This window comes from Vanacampus margaritifer, chromosome 12 (genome assembly GCF_051991255.1).
Source record: "Vanacampus margaritifer isolate UIUO_Vmar chromosome 12, RoL_Vmar_1.0, whole genome shotgun sequence".
NCBI lineage: Eukaryota > Metazoa > Chordata > Actinopteri > Syngnathiformes > Syngnathidae > Vanacampus > Vanacampus margaritifer.
In genome coordinates this window covers 13,812,397-13,822,919 of record NC_135443.1, presented here as the reverse complement: position 1 = coordinate 13,822,919, position 10,523 = coordinate 13,812,397, and the positions used below count along the sequence as shown (strand labels likewise).

Below are 10,523 nucleotides of genomic sequence, written 5' to 3'. Positions count from 1 at the left end.
TTAAAAGTTGTTGAAAGCTTTTTATTTCGTCACACACTGCTGCTGTGGCGATGCGCTGTTTGCAAAGAAAAATTGTTGTTTGAGGTTCTAAACCTGGGTGAATACTCATTAAACTTTGCACACACACAGCCTGGCAAAACATTTATATTTTATGGGGTTAATTTTCCTATGTACCCCAACGTGCAAGAACCTGCATCTCTAGCCTGCTAGGTAATTTGAGATTTTACATATAATATTAGGAATATGGGCTAGATTGGCAGCATGGCAGTCATGCAAAGTGCAGTTACCCGACATAAACTCATTGTATTCGCGCAAGGAAACGTCAGTTTCTCAGTGGCGGCTTTAAAGTGAAGTCACAAACAACATCACATCAAAGTCTTTCAGTCTTCTGTTTGTAAGGTAAAAAACAATCAAGCTTTCATATCTGTCTGCCAGCATTCCGCAGCTCCGGCTTGATGAGGAGGCAGCACAAAGGCAATAAGTGTGTCACGATGAAGTGCGAGGGTGACACAGATATAGAGAGCTCCGAGCTGCCTTCAGTAGACATAAAGAGTCTGGAAACTGCGGCACCAGCAATGCGCTGAATTTTACTGAGTGGCAACATGCAAAGTTCATACATCAGAAAGTTAACATCTGAAAAACGGAACATGCACATGAGTTCAGATGATTCAGCAATATTAACTGGGCCGACGAGATGAGGAGTGAATATAAAATCAGTCAAAAGTTTGCACTTGCTTGTAAATCAGCAGAAAAAAACTACAGAAAGTGTTATTTTATTTGAATCATACTCTAATTTTTAAATAACTATTATTATTCTTTAAAAAAATACAATGAATTATATATATATATATATATATAAACACAAATACAAATAAACAGAGATTACAAGATGATGAGATTCAGAAAGTCCAACGCAAATTTCTTGATTTCAAGTTTATTTAATATAATGCATCTAAATAAGCAGGAGCTGCTGTAAAAAGTTGTACAACGTATACAATTCTCAGCCATTTCACAAACACCACTTAAAGAAAGCAACTTGAGGTGTGCCTTTAAATTTCCATTGGTTTTAGGCTGCCGGAGGCACTGAGGGGGAAAATGGAGCCCTTTCTGCCTGTGCCGGGGCAGTGATGCAGAGAGCTGATCTCATTGATAATACATCAGCAGAGGAAATCCATCAGGACCGCATGCATTTAATGCATGAAGTAGACATTTATGCATAAAAGTGAGTGTGGCTCCCTGCTCTCAACCTGTGACGGGGCTAAGTGGGGACTGTCCTCTCCCGGGTGTCATCAAGTACAATAGCTCGCTTCCCCTCCAGTCCACATCCAGACAAAAGGATGAATCATTCATGTTGTTTGGTGACCTCTTCACCTCTTTTTATCGCCAGCTACTTATAGAGCATGGAGGTGAAAATGTATGAACTCAAATATGGAAAGATTACCAAGTGTGCTTATAAGCGAGAAAGTCGTGGTATTTCTCTTTCTTTGTTGTGTGTTTGACCTTTGAAAATATCACAGATTAAATCTTCAATTATTTATGAAGGCATGTGTTGGGGATGGGATGTTTCCATGTGGCATTCTTATTTAAAAAGATTGCCTTTTTTTCTTTTTTTTTTTAAGTGTTCCAGTGTGTCATTTGCCCTTTCTGGCACTATACAGTAAGACTTTTAGTGGCCACCATAATCAGCCCTTGTATAGTAAACTTGACACAACAAAGGAGAATAACTATAATATGAAACATAGTCCCCATGAGAATTATTTTAGCAATGTTTGATATGCAAGTAGTCTTTTTCATCTGAGCCCCCAGAAATGTCATTGAGAGACACTTGGGAGGGGCTGAACGTCTCAATTAAAGCATGTTAACATGCATCATTCCATTCATCCCATAAGATGAAAAGGCATCATTTAAACTGATTCTACGGTGTCAGTGAGAATACATTAGCGAAGCAGCCTGATAATGCAACACTCCAGGGACTGGAGTGTCTGGCAAATGTAGATACAGTAAATATTTAAGATGCGGTATAATGAAACTAAAAATAATGATCAAAGATTAAGGAATTGTTTATTTATTTTTTTACTGTAAAACTGCAATAAACATATGCTTATTCTGACACCATAACTTCTTCATGTTTCCATCTAAGAAATTTGGGGCATTAACTAGTAAACCACCAGGCTTCCATCCTGTCTCCTTCTATTGGTCATTATTTCTGCGTTTCCCAGACAGGTTGTGACTGTAAAGACAAATTACTTGTGTTGTTTTTACAAATTTGGCCAATAAATCAAACTCATCTAAACTATTACATGATAGGCGCTGCAAGATGGTGGATAGAGCTTTCCATTTATCCATGATAACCACTGGATGGCTATATAACATTTCCTCAAAATTTAATATTTAGTTTAGTTCTGTTCTTATGTTTAGCTTTGCCTCGCTCTGTGGCTTACTGAATGCTTTATTCCAAAAGCAGGACTAACAAAAAGAAGAGGTGCTAAAAACATAATCGGAGTTAAGTTGAAAAAAAAAACACAGCAAAAAAAAATCGAATTAAAATGCAGTTGGTCTTTAGCATCATCACACTTGTGACTTAATTTTTATTTTATTTTATTTTTTTGTTTTACATATCATATAGTACCTTTTTTTCCCCACAGCTGCGCCAATGAGGAACGTTGAGACGTGTGAAGCATGCTTGTGAAATGACTCGCTTTATTTGTCATCATTTTACTGAAAAATGTATCTCGTATGATTTAAAAAAAAAAATATATATATTTTAATTTTTTTTCCTTTTTTTCTTTCTTCACCTAAACCGAACATTTCCAGCCAGAGTCGCGAGGCCGTATGATTTTAATAACAATAATTAGCCTAGCTTATATATTTTTTTGCAACTGGTATCAGTTCCTCTTTGTTCTTGGGACATTTTACCTTCCGTTTTGTCTTTAGAAAGTGGAATCGGATTCAAGTCAGGTAACTGACTTGGCCATTGCATGACATTCCACTCCCGTGCCTGAAAAAACTTGCTCTCGACTTCGGGCCGTTGTCCATCTGCGCTGTGAAGCGCCGTCCAATGCGTGCTGAAGAATTTGGCTGAATATGAGCAGATATCACACTTGAGACTTTTGTCAGCATTATCAATTAAGGGAACCAATTCTATTGACAGCCATTCATGCGCACCTGGCCATGGAACAGCTGAGCAGCCAATTCCCATTACTTTTGGTCCTTTTAAAAGTCACACTGTCCGTTCGCAAATGTCGAATGGTGAATAGGCATCGGACTTTGCTGTACAAACATTTTTTTGTTAAACTATTAACAACTGTGTAAAAATCTGGTCAATACGAGGCGCCTCAAACTGTGGAGGCTAATGTAGGACAGCTTCACTATAATTCAGCATCATCCTCCAACACAAACGTGGATGCCAGTGCAAGATGCTGAAGATTAAAAGAATTACTTGGAATTTAAACCCCCCAAAAAGACTGCATTTAAGTCTTTAGATGACCCAGTTTCGTGACATCCATCCAGTAGATTAGTTGCTCTGGAGGCATCTCAATGTAATGTTTTTCAATTGCGTATTCAGCGTGGGTATGCCTGCATGCAGAGGATTGTGCACACACAAACGCAGAAAGCATTTCAGTTTATTTGTTTATCTAGATAGAACTTCTTTCCTCATTTGGAACACGTTGTTAGAACCTCATGAATAAACAGTGACCTTGATAATTATTTAACCCTTCCAGCCTGAAGGAAATGGTGTTTGCCACAGCACCCTTCAATTGGCTCTGCGTGTCAGTGTGGAGCTGCTCCCCATGTAAAAGTCAAGTTTCTAATAGAAAGAGATATCACGGCCTGCCTTCAGCATGTCGGTCTGGCAGCACAGTCTGCGAGCACTCACAGAAACGTAGTAGACAGGTGAAGGCCAGAATAAGCTTGTCTTGGAGCTGGCAGGTTTAGTCACATGAGCTGGATGCATTCTGAAGTTTCTGCTTTTGTTAAATTTAGTTTCACTTACTGAGGACGGTTACTGCCCTTAACCATGGCTTGCATTTCACTTCTCTTTTACTGTGAAGATGCCACAGAGGAATACCCTTTTCTGTCCTTTGTGTTTACACAGAAAAATGCAAATATAATTAGAGTGTAATCTTAACAGCTGAATGAGTGTGCACAAATCACACTGCATGAGAGAATATTCGCTAGAGCATAAGATCACACTTTTCTTTTAACGGATTAGTCTAATTTAATATGAGTTTTCATTTGTTAATGCACACCAGAGCAGGAATGATAATTTTCAGGGCAAATCTGTTTCCTGGACTTGTAGTTGAAAGTAATAATGAAAAAATATTTATAGTTGTAGACTCCACAAAGAACTAACATTGTTTGTTGCTATGCTCTAGTGGTTCTGCTGACTATGTTGGAACAGCTAAAAAATAGATCCCAAATGCAAAGAAATATTTTTTTATATCTGCCCGTTCACATACAAACAATGTAAACATTCTGAGAGGAAGACAAATTACAGCGTTCTGGACCTTGGGGACCTTACAGCACTTATTTAGAATAATAATGAAATGAAGTGTATACGCACCCTGTCATGAAAAGATGCTTGTTGCTCATGCATGAATCCCACTGCATGAACGATTACTTAGATCATCTGTTGCTCACATGCACACAATATGTTATGAAGTGGACATAACGTCAACGAGGGAAAGCTATTCAAAGGTATTTAATGGGGATTTGTATGGTTAAAGGCGCAAATGTAAAAGGAAATTATCATCAGCGTATCATGATTCATTGAAGTGCAATTCATTGGATTTCAAGCAGCACTGTTACATTAGGCATCTGAGCATCTCAATTTCATGTTGTGCTATATTTTATGATAAAATGCGCTCAAGGGTAAATGGCCCATATCAAGTGCATTTATAAGTCAAAGTAGACATTTTTGGAGGATCTCCAACTGTACAGTTCTTGATTTAAGAACTGAAGTGCATATTGCATTCATTTTCATTAAACGGTAACGGTTCTCGAGATCGGTCTTCTTGAGACCCTTTTTTAAGGGTCTCGCTCTCATCTCGGGATCGGAGGCATTTTTTTTTGCCGAAAGCAGATGAAGATGTCCGGAGACGCAGTAAATTTCGAATTTTGAAAAAATGTCAGCAAATTCTTCAGCAATTAAGTTTTGTCTCCAAAACCATAAGTTCATTACGTGGTGCACTGCAGAAAATATTGGCACAACGTCCAACTTTTATGGCACATTGAGAGGAATTATGACGTCAGGTAACGTAACCGTTAAATGAACTACATTAGGAAAGTTCAAATCAGAGCACCTCATTCTAAGACAATGAGCAAAACTAAGCTATTTTCTTCCTGCAATCGTATTTTTGCTAACATTCAGAGCTAACAGCAACTTAATATTGCAGTCAAGTTAGCATGCGTCGCATTGTCAAAATCAAGATAACAGAGTTGTGATTTTTCTTTGATATAAACAGTCTTGGTCTTGTGTGAGTCTTGACTTCCAAATGCCTTGGTCTTATCCCGGTCTGGATACTCTCTAGTCTCGATAATGTCTTGGTCTCGTTTGGTTTGGTCTTAACTATGACACTGCCAGTAACTTATCTTAAATTCCTTATGATTATCAAGCAAATCATAAGAACGGGTATTTCTTTTAGTATGATTCTGCAGATTCTGCCCTTTTGACAAAAAGACAGCAGACTGCCGTTATTCTGTAGGCTGCAGAAGTGCTGATGCGTCAATTTCCTCAACCTCCCTATGGGAGGTGGGATCTGAGGGAGGCGAAGGGTGTCGACTGGAGAAAGCAAAGGCAGAGATAAGTGAGAGCAAAAAACTGCATCGGGAAATCAGAGATTTCAGCGCTGGTAGAGGAAACAAGGCTTCAGTAATCCAATACCTGCTTCCCAATAGAAGGTCTAATGCGTTGATTTGCTGATGGGGTTGTCATGTGTAATGGCCCACTGTGATTACCATATGATCTCTTAAACAAATCCATTAAACCTGCTGATTTAGCTTGATGAAACAAAGCAAACCCTTTTAATGTATGTACACAAAGTGTGCCCCAAACCCCGGGGATATTTTATGATGGAGCTAAAGATAAACGGAGCGCGAGTCTTTTGGGCTTTGTTTAGAAGATTTGTGTGTCCTAGCATATGACGAATTAAATGACGACGTACGATAACAGATCTTTTTCTCGTTCCTCGTCAGAATGTCAGCACTACTGAGGATCCGACTGGCACGTAGTCCTACCCCGAGGCTTGGGGATTACATGTGCTGCGTACACGTTAAAGCCTCTAAACCCTCGCCTCCGCACAGCTGATCTGACTGCACAATCATCCCCCTTGCGCTCGGCGCTAGTCCACTGGCCGTGAGGCCTCTGCTCTCCCAGGATGCCCGCCGCTTTACTTCCACTTCAGCAGAGCGCCGCAGTGCCCTGCGAAGGTCAGAACATGAGTAAATTTGTCAGCTTGCCTCCGTGTATGTTGGATCACCTAGGAACTGAACTCCCATCTCACAATCACATCACTATAAATAACTGGGATGGAGTAAAGTTTTGAGAACGAATACACTAAACGTACTAAAGTTTTAATAAGTCAGGAGTTGAGTCTGAAATCTTACCGAGACTTTTTGGACATTTGGTTGGTTTGAAGAAGACAATTTTCTGTGTTTGAATGCGCTCGTTGTGGAACAACTAGTGTCCTGACCTCAACCTCATAAAACACTTCTGTCACAAACCAGAATCAATATTCATATTAAAACTGTATTGAAATTCTTCCCACAAGAGTGTAAGCCGACTGCCAGACTCTCAATACTTGCGTCCCCAACCACTAGGTCAGGGACCTGTCCTGGTCTGTGACCCATTTGGTACTGAATCCCAGATCAATCATAAAAAAAAATCAGGTCTATCTGCTTGCTTGATCATGTGATACCATGGTAAAAATATAAGCTAGCAAAATAGCAAACATGAGTAAAATACAAACTTCTTTGGAGAGCTTTAGCAGAAAAAGGGAAGAGGCCACATGATGAGACAAAAGAGGATCGTTAAGAGGCCCTTAAGAGGCAATATCGGTCCTAAAATACCGGTTTATTGCTCCAGGTCATTCTCTTGTACCAAGCACGCTCTGTGTAATATGTCGTCTAAGGCTTGCAAATGGGGCACAAAAGACTTTAAAATTGCTACCAAATAAATTAAAAAAAGGCGCGGAACGTCTTGCTCTCATTTCCAACAATGACCCTTACCCTAACCTCAACCATAACCCAATTCAAACCTAAAAGAGGTCTAAACATGGACGGGTGGGCCCCACAACTCTGTGAAATCCCGAAATTGGCCCCACTATGTAACAAAAACAAGACCACACACACACACACACACACACACACGCACACACACACACACACACACACACACACACACACACAGGTTTGCCTCTGTGTATTATGAGGACATTTTTTCCAAACCTGTTTAATTGTGTATTACGGGGACACCCCTTTCCGCTAATGCCAGAGAGATGGGACTTGCACCCCAAATTTTTTTTTGGGGTCGTCCAGGGAAATTTCACTTCAAAACTTGAAAAAACTCAACGCACAAAAAAAAGAAAAACCTGAAAAAACAGTAATTATGAGGACATAGATAATGAGCTAAATAAGCCACGCCCATGGCAAAAATGGTAATTATGAGGACCAACTCACATTACAAGGACAAAGTTTACACAACACACAGCAACCATGTCACTGAAGTGACTTGAAAGTTCTGGCATTCTGGCGTTACACAAACTGAAATGACATTGATGTGTAATGACTTACCTGATATAAGGTCGCATTGTTGTGCATAACAATACTGTGAAATGCAAAGTCATACCTGATCCTTGAGCACCATGTTACAACTTTAGGACAGACTGAAACTGGTATGTTAATAAAACAATGCTTCTTATGTGAACAGGTTATCTAGGTCAAGCACATCTTTGTAATGGATAAGTTAGACATGAAACCAGATGCAAAAGAGTCAGTGAACATTGAACATTTTATTCTTTAAAACATGACTACCTCTCATCTTAAAGATGAGCAGTTTTCTAATAGCTCATTACTGGAATACCTTCGGATTTCAGAATTTCTGAAACAGGTTCAATGTAGGAAGTGTCCGAAGTACTGTGAGAATCTGGAACATATTCCTCTGCTGATGAATCCTCACTTGAACTGGATACATCAGCAACCTAATTTTTTAAACAAAAACAATTATTACATACATACAGACATACATATACATATTGTCGCTGTCCTGTGAAAAACACTTCCACCATATTTTCCAGACTATAAAGCGCACCGTGATACAAGCCGTGCCGCCAAGAAGGATCGCTACCGGAGAGCAGCCCGCGACCTAAAAATGGAAACGTGTTTTTCACAGGACAGCAATGATATCCATATATACAGTAGACGCACACATACATGTGCATATATACAGCGGCTCTAAAATTGACACCTGCCGGATGCGGGTTAAAGTTCCTTTTGGCGGGTGGTCATAAATATTTACTAGCTTTACTTCGCTGTTACTTAGTGATGTTACACTCGAAGTAGAAGCTTGAGACAAGTGTCGAGCGCTCGCGGCAGAAGTAGCTCCCGCCATTGATGGGCTAATGTGCTAAAGTTCATTTACCAAAGATAGGTGGTCTTCATCATCAAGCAGTTTTGCATTTTTTTTTTTTTTGCAATCAACGGGATATGTGCCAGATGCTGGAGCAAACTAGAAAAGCATTTAGAACCTAAAGTTTGTGCATATAATGTACTAAAGATTATTATAAATCTAGTCACCACATTTATTCGAAAGATGAGATGAAGCATTTAACAAGAGGGATAGTTAATATGCTTAATCTATGGCATTGCCCCTAAAACGGGTCTTGTGTGATACAGTCCTTCAGTTACAGTAGACGTTTTCTATTTTACTGAGTCAGACAGTCGTTAAGATTGAGACAATTGCTCAACATTTAGCTGCTTGCAACTAAAGACAGCGGTATAAACATGGGTCATAATTTATCCTCTTGACTAAATTATATTCATTCAATGAAAATGCCTGCACTATTAATCCTGGTTGCGTGAAACAAAGATCCATTGCAGATACAAATAACACACAAGATAAAATACCCATCATGCCAGTCCATTCTAGTGCAGCGAAAGGTCCAAAACATAAAGCACATTTATCCAAGCTTGATACAAGTGAATAAACTACCTGATGTTTACACTTCTGTTTAAAAAAAAATAAAAAAATTATAGCGAGTTCACCTCTAAAATCCACCATAAATAAATTAATGGGAAAAAAAGATCACTACAGTGCATAATCTAAATCACCAAACTGCCAACAAATCTTCAATTTGAGATATTTTTAATGTTGACTTGTAGAAATTTTAGTCCCATACAAGCGTATTGTTGGATACAGTATTTTTAACGTCTTGGCAATACACATTGCATAAACAATTGTTGTGATTATATTTGTTAGTTATATAGTTTAGCCCTAGCATCTACTCTACACTCTTCACTCCTAACGTCTTGCTTCTGAAAACTGATTTCAACATCAATATTCAAAAAGAAATCTCGTCACCTGGTCAACTTTGTCTGTGACAGCTACGTCTTCAGCTATGTCTTCAGGTTGTGCGTCAGTTCAAACCTGGTACACATGAAGAAAAAAATACATATAAAATTCAATTCTTAGTAATACACAAGACTGTACCTGTGCATGTACACAGTTACAGTACATACAGAACAATGAATAGGTTAAAGTATTGTGAATGCAAACTCATTTTATTTGCCATTACAAAAATAAATAAATAAATCCTTCTGCACTACAGGTTTGTGTAAATTGGTGACGTCTATTTTTCACAATGAAACAAAAACAAGAAAATACACAGTCCTCAGAGAATCCATACCTGACCAGAGTATGAATTGTGAGGACTGTATGTGTAACTCCAAGCCCTGAAAACTTATTTTACACTCACAGTGTATAAATACACTGTCCTCAGAGTGTCAGTTATTCACAACTACGACATTGTGAGGACTATGTATCTGCGAGGGCTGCTCAGTATTGACAAAACATGCGACATGGGTGTTTTATACAGTGATGGAGATTATTTAAGCATTTAACACATACCTAAAAAAAAAGATCTATCCATATACATATATATACACATACATATAGATATATATACTGTATACATAGCGAGACAGACAGACAGACATAGCGAGATGGACAGAGCGAGACAGATAGATATAGAAAATAAAGATAGAGATAAAGATAAAGAGATCTTTATAATCCAAAGAAAGAAATGCATGTTAATGCGGAAAAATAAGCATGCTCATTGTGATCTAATCTTATCCAATTAAGTTATTTTTTGTTAGTAATGCCCCTCGATACGGTTCTCTCGTATGGCGATGCGCAATTCAGGTAGTCTCTGATTGGTCAAAGTCAGACTAAAGTATACAATACAATATTCATTTGTTGCATGTCTTTGCAATACACATATTGCATGAGCCATTCGTGCGACAAGATA

The 10,523-nt window shown here is 38.7% G+C and overlaps 1 protein-coding gene across 1 annotated transcript in view; it reads right to left on the bottom strand.

Moving 5' to 3' along the window:
• Nucleotides 1-7,375: 7,375 nt before the first annotated feature.
• LOC144061629 (N-lysine methyltransferase KMT5A-A-like) overlaps nucleotides 7,376-10,523 on the bottom strand; it is a 10,213-nt gene continuing 7,065 nt past the window's right edge. The window contains exon 7 of the mRNA XM_077582227.1: nucleotides 7,376-9,643. Coding sequence (XP_077438353.1) covers nucleotides 9,638-9,643 — 6 coding nt within the window. The 3' untranslated portion in view covers nucleotides 7,376-9,637. The remainder of the gene's footprint in view (nucleotides 9,644-10,523) is intronic.